Here is a 17,346-nt window from a genome sequence, read left to right as displayed (position 1 = left end):
GGCTAATTCTCTTTTCATATTTTTTAGATTTTTTATGAATTAAGGGCTTTAAATCTCTATTCTAGATATCTTCTCTTTGTAACTTACTCTTCAATTCTAATATGAATTGTTTGCAGACAGTATTTATTTTTACATTGGAAACGCTCCAATATTTCCTTTAAGATTTCCTCACCTTTGTGCTCAGAAAGGCCTTCCCTATTTGGCATTAAATAAATATTTGCAAATTCTCTCCTAGTTAGTGACTGTTTCATTCTTTACTTTAAATTCACTGATCTATTTCACATTTATTTGGTACAGGGTGCGAAGTGAGAACCAAATTTAAATATACATATTTTTTTTGCAAACAGATAACAAAGAACCCTAGAGTCATTTGATGAATGATAGAGTTTTCACCCATTGTTTGGACTTGCCTGTTGTATCACATACTAAACTCACAGGTTCAGGTCTACTAGGCATTGATCTCTTTATTCATTCTTGTACAATTCTTGCAGTGATTTAATAACATTTTATATCATGATTTAATACCTGGTCATTTAATTCTTTCATCACTAACTTTTTGAGTAGTCTCACTCGTTTATTCTTCTCTATGATTTTAAGAATCGTATTCTGCTGTTTTAAATAATAATCCTGTTTCAATATGTTGCATTTGATATGGAAATAATTGATAGCTTGTTACATTCTAGCTTTCCATCCATTAAAATGTTTACTCCGGTGGTTGTGAAGTGCTCCTTCAAAGGTCTATTGTTTTTCTCATATAGGTCCTACACATTATTAAGTTTGTTGGTAATGACGTTAGTTAATTTTGCTACTGTTAAGGGAGATTTTATCTGGGGAGTCAAAGTTCAGTATATTTTTTGTGTTGTTTTGAAATAATATTTATTGTTGTGTTTAACAAATATCCTTCTATCTCAGTCTGCTAAATTTTTTCCTCAGGGGAAAAAAAAGTTGGATTTTATCAAATACAGTTTTTGCATCTATCAAGATGATCAAATGATTTTCAGTACCAGGGCTATTAACTGCATTAATAGATATCTTAAAATTAAACCATATTTGTATTCATGGGATAAATGTATTATTTGTTATGTTTTAATTATGTTAACTGTTGGATTTGATTTTTAACTATGGGGGGTTAAAATCCCATATTCATAACTAATGCAGGACATCCATGAATAACCTAGAACTAACATCATTCAAGCTGGTGAACTGCTGAATGCTAATATCAGAAACAAGACTAAACGGTCCCTCTCGCTATTTCTCATCAACGTTGTGCTCCCTCAGTACGAGCGGTGGCTGAGAGTTAGGTCCACAGCAAGGAGCATTGCATCCTGAATCCTGTCTTCCTTCTGCAGAGCGCAAAGCAAAATAATAAATCAACTCACAGCTGGATCTGGTGGCAGAGCACAGCATATAGAGTTCCTGAACAGTGGAGACTCTGGGCAACACTCAGTAGAGAAAAAAAAAATATATATATATAGTCACTGTGAAGTTGCAAAGTTGAAAAGCTAATGGTTTCATTCCTACAATGACAATGTCAGTTATAACCCGAGAGACGTCTTAATGGATATCTGTTCAGAGTTAAAAGGGTGAACTTTTTGAGTCGGGTGGGAATTGCGGGGTACTGCAAAGATAAAGATGCAGGTTTTCTTCTTTTAAAAAAAACTTGTATTGTCTATTCCCAAGCGGAAGAGACGTCTACAGGCAAAGAGCAAAATGTCAGCAGTGGGCTCAAGAAATGGCCTGCTCGGGGCAGCCGGAGGAGGGTGGCCCTCAGGGTCTATGCAAGACAGAAACAGAGATGGACAACCACCCAGACTTCACCTTTTCGTTGCCTTCCCTTGCCCCCTGCGGCCCCTTTCGATGGCCTCCCCGCCAGCCTCCAGCACACTCGGGTCACTTGGCTGTTTTACCGCCATCCCCCCGACGTCCCCTCAACCATCCGACCTGCTCGCACCTCCAGCGGCCTCAGCCCAAGCGTCCGCCCCGGGGAAGAGCCCCCGACCCTACAGGACCCTTGTACCCAGTCAAGGTTCCCTGACCCTCCTGAGGACAGAAAATGCTTTACCAGACAGAAGTCACACAATTAGAGACAGGAACACAACGCGTTCAGCTTACCGAGGGCTACTGACATTTAAAAACAAGCAAACTCGTTAACCTGAAATTATGGAAAACATATTTCTTCTTTGGTTGATCTGAAAGTATGGTTTTGGGGACTAGCCAGTGTGGCTGAAAACGTGTTTAATAATATGATTCCTTAAGCACGAAAAACATTCGACTCCTTTAGAAACATAGGAGCTCTTCAAGCAAATGACAATCTGATGCTGAGATTGGGTATTTGTAGGAAGATGATGATTACACGTTAAGGGACAGGTTTGTTTTGTTTCTCCAAATTGTATAGACATGAGTCAAATGTTGCCTATTTGTATCTTAGAAAAGGAAGACTATATATACTGGTATATTATTTCTAGCAGTAAAATTAATCATATTTGTAGTTTTTAGAATATATGTTTACACAGTGAGTATTTTCTATTTTCTCACTTAACTAAATGTGTCACATTTTGAGTCCACTACCTGGCACCGGAGTAGCTCATCCTGAAGAGCTGGGAACACGGAGCCCTGCACATCATGTCGCTCTGGAAAAGCGGGCCCGCAGGTCACAGCTGCTCCCTCTTGGGGTCTGGTACCCCATGCACGGGAGCCGGTGGTCTTGAGTTCCCACGCTCCCGGATACAGGAGGTCAGACACCCTTGCCTTGTAAGCACCCTGAGTGATGAGCCCTGCACTCTCTTGCTTTGCATAGCCACACACTTACATTGTTCTAGATTTTATCCATGTAGTAAACTGATTAATAATTTTCAATGTGCTGGTGGGGCCCAGCCAGCACAAAGCATCGCCTCGTTTAATATGAGCAGGATGAGAAGGGAAGGGAAGGGGTGCAGGCAGTCCCTGAGCACCTCAGGGTTTCCAAGAACTGTGCTCCACAAATGTCAGCTACGCGAGTGTCACTGCAGCCCGGCGAGGTTTCTTACCACTACCCCACATTGGAAAATTTGAATCTGAATGATCACTGGAAAGAGGGTGCACTTTGGAATAAATGTTGGTTCAGTGCTGGCTGTGCCATCAACCATGATCTGTGGCAAGTTATCCCTGGAGATGACTGGAAGTGATGGATGGGGAGTTACTATTGGTGGTTCAGTTTCAGTTAAGAGTGGGGATTAAAACCTACCTTTGCGGGGCTTTGGTGAGAATTAAGTAAGACAGTGTAGAAAAGTACCCTGTGGGTGTCTGACAATGGAGTGCTCCATAAAGGTAAATCATTTTATACCTTTGTACTCTCTGTTGCCCCCAGCACAGCTTGAGTCGTGCGTACAGAATAAATGAAAAAAAAAAAAAAAAAAAAAGACTCTGTAACTCAATCCATAGAAGATCCATAGAACAGCCTTCAAGGCCTCATCCAGGGCTTTGCTTCTTTAGTGACAAGAGTACTGATTATAAAACAAAAAGGAAAATCCTCTCTTTTTGATTATGAGCCCTATCGAAGTCTAAAGATTCCTTGCCAGCAGCTGTCTATCTTGGTAGAGCAGGAGAGTTGAGTCTTTGGGGGAAAGAGAGAGAGAGAGGGATTGGGGAGAGGGAAAGCAAACAAGAAAGAAGGAAAAGGACTCCTCCCTGTGGTTGTGCAAATACTCATTTGAAACTAGAAACTAGATGTTTCAGGATCCAAATTTTTGTCACCCTTTCTTTAAAAATCTTGACTTTATACCAAATACTTAAATAGCACATTCAAATGCATTAAAAAGTGAGAAGAGAGCAGTGACTTTTACTTTGTGGTTGGCTCAGAGAAGGGAATGGGGAGCCTTGGTGTTTGAGGTGTGCTGTGCTGCTGTAAAATGCTAAGTTTTTACTCTGTGGTGATGGAGATCAAGGGCTCCTGGTCTTTCCAAGTCGGGTGTCTTATTCGGACACCAACAAAGTGTGGATCCACTCGCCTTTGTCGTGCGAAGACAGCTGGGTTGCACTGAGACCAAAGCAACGTCCTCGTTCCAGCCGATCATTTTATTATAAGTAAGTCTCAGAATTTTACCTAGAATGTTGCAATGCAGGAATAAATGGGTGGGTGTCTTTAGATTCCCAGGGAACTTTAGCCTGAGCTCCCCTGTAGTCACTTTTGTTTCCAATCTCCTCTCCGTCTGTGAATTGCTGTAGAGAAAAAGTTTATCTAGCTGCAGCGGATTTAAGTCCTTGGAAATAAGAGGAAAAAGAATGACTAGATAGCTTAGAAAGGTTCATACAGTTTAACGAAGAATATACACACTAAACCAGTGATTTTCGAACTGTGTTCCAAGCTCAGTTTAGTTTTGCAGAGGCCCGCAGAGAAGACAGTGGAGTTGGGGATGGGATGGAAGGGCTGTGGACTGGCCCCAAGTACATCTGATTTTATCTGTTTTGTATTTTGAGTTTCATTCTTCAACAATGTTTCTACAGTGTAAACTAAAAAAGTGTGCAAACCATTCCATTAGATTATTTGTACCCTTCACTAATTAATCTAGGTTTGTTTCCATCATATGTGTCAATGTTGTAATTAAATCTTTCAGACAAGTCCTGTGTGCTCATTTGAAATAGGGTAATATTGCACTGGCAGGACATACTAGAAAAGCAGCAGCCTTCTCTCTCTGAATGTCCTTAGGAAGTACAATTCAAAGCAGCACGATGCCTGATCATGGGAGCCACGTGGATTGGGACAATGAGCTCCCCCAAAAGACATTTGCTCAATGAGTTTTTGATAATGCCCTGCCAGATCCTCCAAGAGAGACGCTGTTCGTGAGATAACTTCCCTGTGATCTGGGCTAAACGAGAATATCTTTTTATACGCTCACGTTGGTTCATATCAGTCTGTATTAACCATTCAAGCCTGAAAATAGTCATTTTTCCATTTCATTAATTTATTTTGATCAAAGAACATCATGTATCTCCATTTGCATCTTCAATCGTAGTCACGTCAGCTTCACCATCTACACTCTGAGGAGTGGCTACTCCAAGCAGCAGTGAATCACTTTGGAGTTTGCTGTAATTTTGTCCACGGTGGTTCCCTTTTTTATTTCAACACCTGGTGGTTTAAGGTGAACTTAAATTCATCTGTATATATCACTGAGTTCAACTTGCTTCTTGCAGTGGTTATATCAATGCTTAAAAAATACGCTGTACAATTTTGGTAGTGGTTTTTGGTATTCGGAAACCTTTGTTTTCTCTGCTGAGCGCTCATGACGGCTGTGTGAGCTCACCGGGATGGCCCGAAGCCCGTTGCTGCCCGTTCTGCCTTCACAGATGGTTCTGATCTTAGAGCAGCGTTCAGCATCCTTATTTCCTTGCTTTACCCGACATTGGATTTGTCAAGCATGTGAAATATCAAATTACTAAATGCTAATTCTATTAGAGTTTTATGCAGTTCATGTGTACAAATGTCCTATGTCTTATTAAAGGCAGCTAAAAAGAAGGATTTTAAGAATTTGGGTAGGAAGCAATTTTCTGCTTCATAAATTACAGTCAGTGTCACCTGACGTTAACAGAGAATTCTTGGATGTGCAGTTTTTTCTTCAGATTCGCTTTTAACGAAACTGATTTAATGAATCGATTTCAGAGCACAGCCCTTTAACCCAGACAGAAAAACATCCATAGCAAAAGCTACATGAGCATCAGTAGAATGCATATTGAGACTGCAACTTCTTGCTATCCTCTCCTTCTGCGGCTCGCAACACCCATCGATCAGCACCCTGGATGTCGTTTTATTTTATTGATTTTCAAACGCTCCTCTCTCACGTGGCCTTGGTCATTATTTTCTGAGGTTTCCTTCAGCCACACTCATGGAATTGTCTCATTTATCCGATTGTCACTGCTTACTTCAATACCCCCTCATCATCAGACAGTCAATGCTTTTCTCCAGAATAGTTTACTGTGAATACATAGTTTACCTTTTTTCCCATTGATCGACACATTTGTTATATGCCCTCCAATTATCCGGCAATAGAAGGCCAGCCTGCACCTATTTTGGCCTCATGGGCCAAATGGTTTCTTTGTAGGATGGAGAATAATTGCACTAATTCTAAAAATTCTAGCTCTGCCTTAGGTTCTGCAAACATCAAATGCACTTAAAGTTAGTTAACAGCAGGGATGAGGGGCATGGAGTTAGGTGGTGACCAGGTGATCCACAGGACACAACCAGTGCACTTGTGAGAGACAGGGTGGAGGCCCGCGGGCTGGGACCCTGGGGACAGGCCTCCACCAGGGCTGGCTCAGGGACACCGAGGGATGAACCTGATTCTCCTGCTTCTTAGACACATTCTATGCTCAATTTCAGCAAGTGTTTTCAGTCAAGTTTTCCTGTACATCTCCTATCATGCATGTGTTCTTGTTCACTTTGCTATTGCGGATAGTTAAGTTTTACGCTTGCAAATCAAAAATGAAGGGTCTGAAATACTTCAAGGTCATTCTTCAGAAACACTGAGTGTTACTCTCTCTTTCCATAGACTGTGTTGAGTGATACAGAGAGTGATTTAGGCTCCATTTTATGATACATGAATAGAAAACAACACAGAATAAAGTGACACAGGGGTAATTTTCCATTACAAAATAATAAACTCTGCATCTACCATTTTTTGCTGCATGCCATTTTTATTGATTATTCACAAATCATTTTTTTTTCTGCGCATGAGGACTCTGTCTATGCACTGTTTTCATTGCTTCTTCCCAATCCACTTCTTGTTTTTCTTCCCATGAGGACTCTATCTTGACAATCAGGTACTTTGCAAGAATATAACCCCAATTAACTGATAGAGGAAACTTCTCATGTATCTTTTACAACAAACCTTTCAAATGAAGTTTGAATGGCGGTTGGTGGAGGCAAGCTATGAACCCCTTGCAGTGGTCCAGGGGAGAGGGGCCTCGTGCCCTTTCCTGAAGGACTGGCTCCTTCAGATCGTGCGTCCACAGGTGCACAGAGCTAGATAAAGCTATGCCAACCTGGGACCAGGAGGATTTTCAACTCTGGCATTTTTTTTTTCTTTATCTTTCCAAATATCCATCCTTCAAGGATTTTTATTTTAAGTCTTGGCTCTACCAGTGATTAGTTTTGTGACCTGGGTAAGCTTCTCAACCTTTCCAATTCTCAACGTCATCTATAAAACAGGGATCCCAATGTGACGGCAGTGTTTGTGTGAGTTAACAGAATTTGACTTGAGTGGAAGTAGAGGGTTTTGGGTGGAGTCGGGTACCTGTAAACCCACAGGAAAGGGCAGCTGTGATAGTTATTTTGAGCATCTCCTTGTAGAAGGAATTCTTACCCTTAACACACCCATCCTCCCTCTCTCGTGTCTTTCCACGCTCTTGCCATGGAGCATCGGCAGCTGCAGAAGGAAATGCGGGCAGTGGTGATGACATAGCCCTTGCTGAGGGCACAGACGGGCAAAATGAGTTCTGATCAGGGCACCCAGGAGGCTTTCAGGCTGCCAAAAAGGTCTCTTCTGCTGATCAGAGGGTTTCTTGGGGATCTAAAATCTGCCTGCTTCCTAGAAGAACCGACCATTAGAAATCTTTGCAACCAAAGTCATGATTCATGGAGAGAATAGCTCTCCTCTATGAATTCTCCTGGAAGGGAACATTCAAGAGCTGAGGTGAAAGGAAATGTGGCTCTACAGAAAGGGGAAAATGTAAGTCTCATTAGCCCAGAATCTGGCTATAATATACCAGAAAAGAAAAATTTGATTGCTAATTTTCATTCAACCAATAAATCTTATTTTTATCCTGAAGTATCGTCTTCTTTGTTTTCCCTAATAGCATATAACAGCTGGTTCAGAATGCCCATGAGTTATATAAAATGCTACAACTTTAGCTGTTTTTAGAACTAAAGAAATTATAGGAGTATTACATGCATTGCTGAAGTACTGGATTCCCTGCACTTCTCCAACAATGACAGAAATCCTGGAGTATAATTTCCCTTGACAACTCTGCACAGGCCTGGTAATGGGTAAGATTGTATCAATGACTCAGGAATTGGCAGAAAATACTTGTTAGCATTTAGAAAAGACCATAAAATGTTAAGTAGTATGTTCATACCAAGAAATACGAAATACTAAAATTTCAGTTTTTCTGGGGGATAGATTTCAACAAAAGGGGAAAATCAGAAAATATCTCAAGGATATTTTTATCATTCTTTTACACCAGTATTGAAAGCTGCCTTGAACATGACTGTGTTGCATTTTGAATATCTTTCTCTCTTTTGAAATGAAATCCCAGCAGGGCACTGGTTGAACCACAGACTACTTTTATTAAATGCTTTCTTTTACCATATAAACCTTTTCAACATAAGATTGCTAAGCTATGTTTCTCCCACTTTTCAGTACTCATGTCACAGAAGTCAACTCTGAACTTTCCTTTTTTAAAAAATTTTACTCCCTTATCCTTTAAGGATCATTTTTTTTCCCCATGCTAAATTTGCACTTACAATTTCCAAATTGAACAAATGTAAATTAATTCTTGGGCAATTAACTTTTAATTATTTCCAGGAGAACTCATTATTTCAGTAGTGCCAGCAAGTTAAGGGAATTCAATATATAATTTAGCACTAAAATGATCCATTTTTAGGTATTCAATATATGTTTGTTGGATTGAATTTGCTGAAGTCTAACTTTATAAAACATAACCATATAAATTGCAATCACTACAGCTGGTTAACACATAAGCAACACTTTAAAATCACTTGGATGATCTTGAAAAAGCTGCTATAAACAGATGTGATGTTAAATAATTCTGGAGATTGTATCTCTTGCTTGTCAAATGGTGCTCAGATGGAAAGCAAACACAGTACTTGCTGGCTGGAAAGCCAAAGACAACTTAAAAGAGTGCCCCAGTGTTTCAGGTGGAGCTTGGTTACCAGCGGACATGGCTCATTTCTTTAGAGCATGGAAAAAAGAAGTCTGGTTACCACCATTCCTTATTCACATCCACCCTTAGAGACTGGAAGGCGGCCAACTTTTTACAGAGGAGGCAGAGACCAAACCACAAGCTAGCTAGCTAATCAGGTAAAGCGCTAGATAGATGGAAATGCCCAGGTTTTTTTTTTTTCCTGAAAAAAAGAAAAGTATTACATGCATGTTATATGCAAAAAACTAATAAATCAAATACCATCTTTTCAGAGGAAGCAAGTGGACCTTTACATTCAGCAGTGATAATTTGCTACTCATGAATACTTTTTCACTTCTGAATTTTTCTGATGAGTATTCCACATTTTTCCAAATATATCTTAATATATATTTCCTTTCCATTGTTTGAAAATATTTATTTAGTGGTTTATTGATTGGTTGGTTGGTGTAGATAATACACTCATGTGGTTAAAAATTTAAACCCTTCCAAAGGGAATAAAATGAACATAACATTCACTCTGCATTTTAACAAGCTCCCATGGAAACTCTTAACTATACTAACATTTGGGAATTACTGAAATTGGGGCCACTCAGATTTAAAGAAAATATCTAGATGACACACACGTTTGCCATTTTAGGATTTAGAGTCAACGTGCTTTCTTGATTTGTCGTGGGTTAACCTGATGGTTGGTGGCACCAGCTAACTAGACATCCAGCCCAATGCTCCTCAAGGCACGGCTCCTTCCCGTTGTTTCTTGGGAGCTTTTATTCCTTTTGAACAATGGAAGAAAGCGCCTGCAATTCTGGGCTGCTCTGGAACCTTGGGCAGCTAGACTGATGGGTTCCCCGTGACACAGAAAGCCCAGTACACTTAACAAACAAGGGAGGGCAAAGAGAGACAAGCTCCCTGAGTCTGGACTTTGGCCAGCGTGGTGACTCGTCTCAGACCTTGGGCAATTTGCTCACTTTTTACTGACCGTATAGAATTCAGTCCTAACTTGGTTTCTGATGCCCGCAATCAGAAATGATAGCACTTCTCTCTTTTGACTCTTGTGATTAAAAAGCAATATAATAAAGCACTCCCATCAATTGGACACCAATAAAATTATTTTGTTGGATCTGAAATTTTAGGAAGGGCATACTTTCTCTCAAAGACACACAAAAAATTGGAATTTTTAGGTTTATAAATAGCTGCATATTTTGCATTTTAAACCTAGTTTATACACTGAAAATGTTGACATTTTCAGCTATCAAAATATTAGCAACTGGTAATTCTGATAAGTAAATAGAGAAGATTTCAATGTGAAAGGAATTTGGCATATTAGACCATGAATCAATAAAAGTTTTTCAAACTCTTAATGCTTAATGAGCACTAAGTATTTAGGGCCACCAGAAAGGAGGTGCATTTCCAGGCAAAACCTCATCTTACTCCAATCCACTGAAGTAAGACTCAAAATATAATTAACTTTGGATCAAGGCTCCTGGATTTTATCAAAGGCTTCTGCGTGATTATCAGTTATGGACTTCACACCTAATCACCAAAGCCCATGGATTTCCTTGTGTGATAAAATCATGTAATTATCTACAAGGAGCTTCAAAAAATAGCATCAATAGGGCAAAAGGCTATGGCTTTGTTCAGGATATAAAAGTACATTTAAACAAGTCAATTATCCTGACTCTAGCTACTGATTGATCTTCAGTCACAAATCCCAGACTTGGCCATATAGTCCAAGAGTATATGACTTGTCATTGAACAGCAGTATGCATCTGACTCTCTCCTCTTACATTTTTAACTCTTGGCACTAAAGTAGGTCTTGTAGCTAAATGAGACCACCAGAATGCTTTACATGCCCCTAAGGATTCCAGTGGAGTGGCCCCTTACCCGAGGGCTAGTTTCTGCGGTGAGTAACTCAAAGCTGTGCCCCCTTACTTGGCACCCTCAGGAGCCCTACAGTAAACTCTTTGTAAACCCAGTTGTCTCCAACATCACAATGGGCTGTGGGGTGCTTGGATAAGGCAAGATGAAGTTGTCGGCTTGCTTTTAATAGCACGTGGCACAAAAAATGCCCACGGTTTCTTTAAGTACTGGGGTCACACCCGGTGCTGTGAATGTACCCGCGTTGGGGGGCATACAGGAACGGGACTGGAGGGGAAGGGCACGTTCACATCCCCTGGCACGCTCATTCAAAGCATAAGATGGCTGACAGAGAAGCGTGGAATCACCATACTATTTAAATTAGTTCTCCATCTCTCTCTCCTCTCAAACTTTAGGTAGTTTACTTTCTGTAAGCTAAGGAAGCACATGAAACAAATAAATTCTTTTTTAAAAAATCAGCTCTGCCTATGTATAAAGATTTCCTAGCCCTTGATTAATTTTGGTTGATAATACATTTCATATTGCTGGTGAATTATTAGTCAATATTTTCAACTTTATACATTTCCAAAATTATTTGAAATATATTATATGTGATTCTTTCTTTCTGTTTATTTTTTTTTATCTGTTACTGCAAAGGAATCCAATACATTAAGGGAAAATAATGGCCAGTGCTGCAGAGAAATGCAATACAAATAATAAGATGGGAAAAATATAGAGCCGTTGTTAGGAGAAGTCTTCTCTCCCTCATCTCATATATCTTCTTAAACAAACACTATGTGCTTCTATGCTGAGACTCATGTCTTCACCATTAATATGCATTTTGCCTCTTATATTGTTTCTTTTAAGGGATGGAATCACAGAATTGTATTTATTCCCAGTTGTTTTTACCAGCCCCAATCTTATTACTTCGACTGTAGCTAAGCAATTATTAGGGGAAAATCCTTTCAAAGTGGGCACCAAAGGATGAGCTCCCCATTGTTCAGCACGCCATGTTGCATCTTTGCATCAGCCTAGTTCTCTCCGTGGCCGTTTGGTTGCTGCTGACAAACCCAGTGGAGAGTAAAAGTCGAAGATGGCAGTTAGAACTGTTAGGCAGTGGGCACTTCTGGCCTTGCTGGTTGACATAATTCAGTGCATCCGTGGATGTCAGAGACCTCCACTCGGCCAGGTGCAGGGCTGGGTGCCATGGAAGGTGCCACAAGTGAGACAGTGGGTCCACCCCCTACGGGGTTTATATCTCCTTATTTCTCTCTGGCTTGCTCCTGCATCGCTCCTCAGCTCCATGTGTTGAAAATCCAAATCAGAAATGGGAACATGGTGAAAGTAACACTCACTCTCACGCTTGTCCCCAGAGACAAAGGCTGTTCCCGTTACCTTAGGTAGCACTTTAGAGGTGTGCTCTGCCTATTCGAACCTGCACAGATATGAATATTCTTTAAAATAATTTTCTGTAATGGGAAATCAGCACCGTGCTTCAACAGGCCATGCCACGAGGCTAGTTCCCAAAACATCTCCACAATCTGCACCCTCTCAGGGGCCATCTCACTCAGTCCCTTGAACTTAAACCCTGTCTCAAAAACAAGCACTGCCATCCATCACGTTGCTCAAACAAAAGTCTAGGAAGTGTCCTTGATCCTGAGCTGCCCCCTCCCTCCACTTCTAATCCACCAGTAGTTTCTTTCTCCTTCCAGACTGCACCCCACATGCATCCATCTCTCCCCATCTCGGTTCACCATCCCTGTCCAGGCTGCTGTCGACTCCCCCACAGGCCGTGGAGCTCACTTCCTATCGTTCTCTTCCTCTCATTCCTGTCCCCCCAGATAAAATCAACTTTTCCTGGAGCAGCCAGAGTTACATTTGCATCACTTCTCTGATTAAGTTCCTCTAAAATCTAAATGCTTCCCACCACCCTTGCAATAAAAACCTCACTGGCTTACAGAGACGTCCTGTCCTGGCCCTTGGCCACGTGTCTGACTTCCTCCTCCACCACTGTCCCTCACGCCCTGCTCGCAGCCTCCCTGCCCCCGAGTTCTTCTCTCTCCTCTGCAGATGGAGCTTGTAGCCCCTGGGACCGTGGCCCCGCCCACCACCCTGTGCTCTCTGCCCTCCCCATGGAGGAGCTGGCTGCCCACCCTTCAGGTCCCAAGCTCATCTTCTCCTTCTAGACCATTCGTTCAGAGCAACTGCTAGCTCTTTTAAACTCAACGGATCACCCCTCATCACCTGAATTTTCAGATTAATTATTCATTTGCTGTTGACTATTGTTCTTACAACCTCAGTGTTTAAACCAGTGCCCGGCATGTGGAAGGTGTTCAATTAATTGCTAAGTAAATGAATGACTGAATGAACATTTAAGGTCCACAACATATTTTCATTTAAAAATAAACTTTTGGATGATGATGGCTGATGAAGCCAAGGTCTCCTCCAAAGCACAAGGTCATGTAAGCATGATGCCAGTAAGTAAACTCCAGTTATTCTTATTAATTTTACTATATGTTTTCTGACCTTGTTCAGTTGATCTCTTTTGTCATAATAAACTCATCACTACAAACTCCATTCCCCATGTACCTAGTTGTTTAAAGTTGATCTCCCCATACTCATCCTGAAGTTCTAAGAGAAATGATTTTGTGTCTATTAGTCACCACTGGATTCACCATCTAACACAGTAACTTGAACGTAGAGACACTCAAACGTTGTTGTGAATGAGTGAAGATATAAGATACAGCGGAAAGTGACTGATGCAGGTTGTCTCAGCTTGGAGTGAAGACACAAAGCCCTCCCCTCCCCACCCCAGAAGGAATGGGCCCAGCTTCCAGGTAAGGAGCTTTGATGATGGCTCTCCCCATATGTTCCCACAAATCAAATTCTCTTAGACCTTGGGTAAGCCACCACAAGCACCCTGCCTGACATTTTGCTTCCTGAAAAACAGAAGTTAAATGAAATAAACACATCAATTAAAATTATCTTTTTTAGAGCAAGTTGAACTTGAGAATTCAGCAATCACCACCAACTTATTATCATTCAGGGGTAAATGAACACAAAGGAGAAAATAGGGGTAATGGAAGAAAAATGTCTGAGGCAATTTTTGTGCCAATTAAGAGTTCTACAGTTTGGGGATGTGCTGCTGGGCAGCAAAAGCAAAGTTTTGAAGCTTCCAGTTCTAAGGAAAAATTAGTAAAATGTAGTGGGGAAATTAACTTCAACAAAAGTGCAATGAGCCATAGTTAAAACAATTAATTAAACAGGTTTTGATATGTCTATAACTCGGTTGCTGAAGAATTAAAAATGAATCCGAGATTTTAAATCAGTGTTTGGTATTCAAGAAATACCAAATGGCAACATGCAGAAAACTCTTAATTTTTTTAGAGTTCTTTGATGAATGCCTCCTTCTTCATATGTATTTCCAGCTTTCTGTTCTCCATCACCTTAAAAAATGTTATGCTTTCAAAACGTACAAGTCTTATGCTTTACTTCATTCTCCTTTACATTCTTCTTATGCCAATTTCAAAACCATGTAGCTTCCTTGCAATATTAATTATAAAAAGATCCACTTCTCATGGTAAGTCTATGACTGAAGGTCAGCTTGCTTGGTATACCAGCTGCCCGACAGGTGTGGGGGGACAGACGATGCTTCAAAGCCACAGGTTTGGGGGTCATGCAAATCAAGGTGAGGCCCTGCTCAAGCAACTTAGCTCCTGCAGGTTTGACCTAAATATTATACTTTAAAAACCCCTTAGCACAATGTCTGGCAGAGAAAGCTCCAAGTAAGAGGGAAGTATTAAAAATATAGGCAGTTTCCAACTTGTGGATACCTTTTGATTGCCCAAATCAGTTGGAACTTTAACATAATATTTCTCCCCAAAATATAAAAAACATAAACAAAAGAATTAGTGGAAGGTAGATTTCTCGACTAGTCTGCAAACCTTCCTTTACTGTGATATTATTTCAGTAGAGCGTTATTCTTCTAGTACCCTGGCTGGGGTGGCAATTTGTCCTGGTTTTCCTGAGACTTTCCTGGTTTTAGCACTGATGGTTCCAGGTGGGAACCCCTCAGTCCCAGACAAAGCTAATCATGATGGCTTCATTTGGAATCTACTCATGATTCATTCATTCACATAATTCTTCTCCAGGTGAGGGACCTCCTTAGGCTCTGGGGATATAAGGATAAAATAGGTCCTGACCCTTAAAACACCTGCAGCCCAGCAAAGGAGACAGACAAACGGACAAGAGTGCACAGCCGTCCGCTAAGTGCTCAGGCGGATCTGGTGTCCATATCACAGAGGTGTGCCCACAATGCCAGGGACGTGCAGGGATGGACCGACAGAGGCTCAGGCAGATTCTCAGATGAGACAACCCCCAGCCTGGATCTCGAGGTGGGGACGCAGCCTCCTCACCCCACCCCACCTTCTGTTGAAGTCTGAGCTCAGGATTACTTCCACATACATACTAAAGTGTCATCTCTTCAGATTCACTTTGGTTGTTATCTAAATGGATTCTGAATAAATTTTGATATGCATGGAATCTTCATGGAATCTCAGCAAAGCATGAATATAAATAACCATAAGCCCTTGATTTCACAGCGATTCCTCCTACTTGGGATATACAGCTAAGTTACAACCTACTTTTAAAAATGATAATAGCCTGCCTGCTTGAATGATCTGAAATTCATTTCACTAAGGAGATGCCTGGAACAGCACAACAAATTGAAAACACAACTGCAGTTGTAATAAGTGATATTGTTCTACTCACAGTCCTGCAGAGGTTACCCCCCAAGTTAGCAGGTAAGAATGTTTCCTAAAGCTTGTTGTCAAGGAACTGGCATTCTGTTCTTTACACATCAATAACCTTTAAACCAAACATGCCTTTATCATCACAGCAAATGCTGCAGTGGAAAGATGATAAGACACAGACAGTTTATGAAATGCAGAGCAGAGGGGCCCTTCATTTAAAAGCAGGAACTGGGGGCTCCACCCTGGGAGACAAAGGAGACCTTTCACGTAAGTCCAGGCGCAGGGCCCCCGTCCACACAGTCACTCCCCACTCCGTGTCTGGGATGTGACATGCACGCTGTGTTTGGGTAAATCACGGCAGGCGTCTGAAAGCCTCTTCACCCTGTTTCTCCAGCAAATGATTATTCAGTCTCCGAAAACTCTAGGGACAGGAATATCCCCTTTGCCACTGATGAAAATCAGTAAACTTCTTTGTCACAAGTTCTGCAGCTTGAGATTCAAGGTCAGTTACAATAGGAGGCCCAAACCACGTATGTAGAAGCCAATTACACTCACTTTCTCCCTCAGCCTCAGACTTCATTGCCAACTTTGGCTGGTGACCTTTAGATAGCTGAAAGAATTTATTAACAACCTGTGGCCATGCATAAACCATCCTTGCTAGAGCAGAGATATCTCATGCATGCTTTCTGCAGCATACAGTTCAAAAGCATCCCTTTATAGATTCTTCAGTACAGACATCATGTAACTTAAGCTCCATAGTGATTACAAATATATGACAGATAATGATGTTATCGACCACGAAAGTTCTTGGTAATTTTGAACAATCAGACAAAGAAGAATACTAAAATTCCCCTTTCTAAGCATTTAAAAAAAAATTTTAGTCGTGTGTTTCATTACACATATACATATATTAATGAATACATCATCTGCACACCTGGCATACATTTAAAATTCAATGGAAGAGTAGGAGCAACTAGTTTTTAAAATTCGTGTCACTAAAATTATTGTTTACCTTTGTAGTTTGCTACACCAACTGCAGTTGAAGCTGATCTGAGAGGACACACAGGGACCACAACTGTTAAACTGGAGACAGGCTGGGACAGAAGAGAGCATGAAGACTCATCAAGATGGATTTGGACACAGGGGAAAAAGAGCAATCGCTCAGCCAAAGTAAAAACCACCCATCCGCCCCTGCACACTCGGGACCGAATCACATATGCGTGCCACGCACACTGCCCACCACTATGATTATTGGTGAGCGGCTCGGACAGTTGAGCCCCAAATCATCTTCTCCCCCAGCGACACTGATACATCAGCTTACTGGGTAATGGGGTCATCTCCACGGCTGAAATGTTGGTAATCTTTGACATCTGTAGCTCTACACGATGGTATTCATAAATCGTTCTTCTTCGAACATCTATAAAAACAAAATGGAAAAATTCAACTTTCAACATTTCCCGACCTATGAAACAGCAGTGTTACAACAAAAAATGTAGAATTATATACTTTTCACCTGTGGCCATTCAAAAAAAAAAAATAAAGCTTCACCCAATGAAGAGATTGATTATAAAAAATTCGAAAGTCCACATACCTGGAGGCCTTTTTATCAAAGGAGCTGAAAATATTGATTTGGGTGTTAAATACCTTGCTTGGCTGGCAGGGCTACAGCTCAACATCACCAGAGTCTACTTAAGCATCTTCTTAATAAATTATATATTTTGAAACATTTTGACATGTGAAATGAAGAAAGTGAGAGGACACTAAAGTAAAGCTAAAATGAGTCCTTATATAAGGAATGGGTAGCAATGCAAAAACTTTTCACCACCTA

General features: G+C 40.9%; 1 protein-coding gene across 1 annotated transcript in view; it reads right to left on the bottom strand.

The window, feature by feature from the left end:
- Positions 1–17,346, bottom strand: part of PLXDC2 (plexin domain containing 2) — a 391,835-nt gene that overhangs the window by 65,610 nt on the left and 308,879 nt on the right. The window contains exons 8-9 of the mRNA XM_037837678.1: positions 16,840–16,935; positions 16,531–16,612 (exon numbers count right to left, since the gene is read on the bottom strand). Coding sequence (XP_037693606.1) covers positions 16,531–16,612; positions 16,840–16,935 — 178 coding nt within the window. The remainder of the gene's footprint in view (positions 1–16,530; positions 16,613–16,839; positions 16,936–17,346) is intronic.

This window comes from Choloepus didactylus, chromosome 5, assembly GCF_015220235.1.
Source record: "Choloepus didactylus isolate mChoDid1 chromosome 5, mChoDid1.pri, whole genome shotgun sequence".
NCBI classification, from domain to species: Eukaryota; Metazoa; Chordata; class Mammalia; order Pilosa; family Megalonychidae; genus Choloepus; species Choloepus didactylus.
The sequence above is the reverse complement of the archived record's forward strand: the minus strand, read 5'-3'. Positions and strand labels throughout refer to the sequence as shown.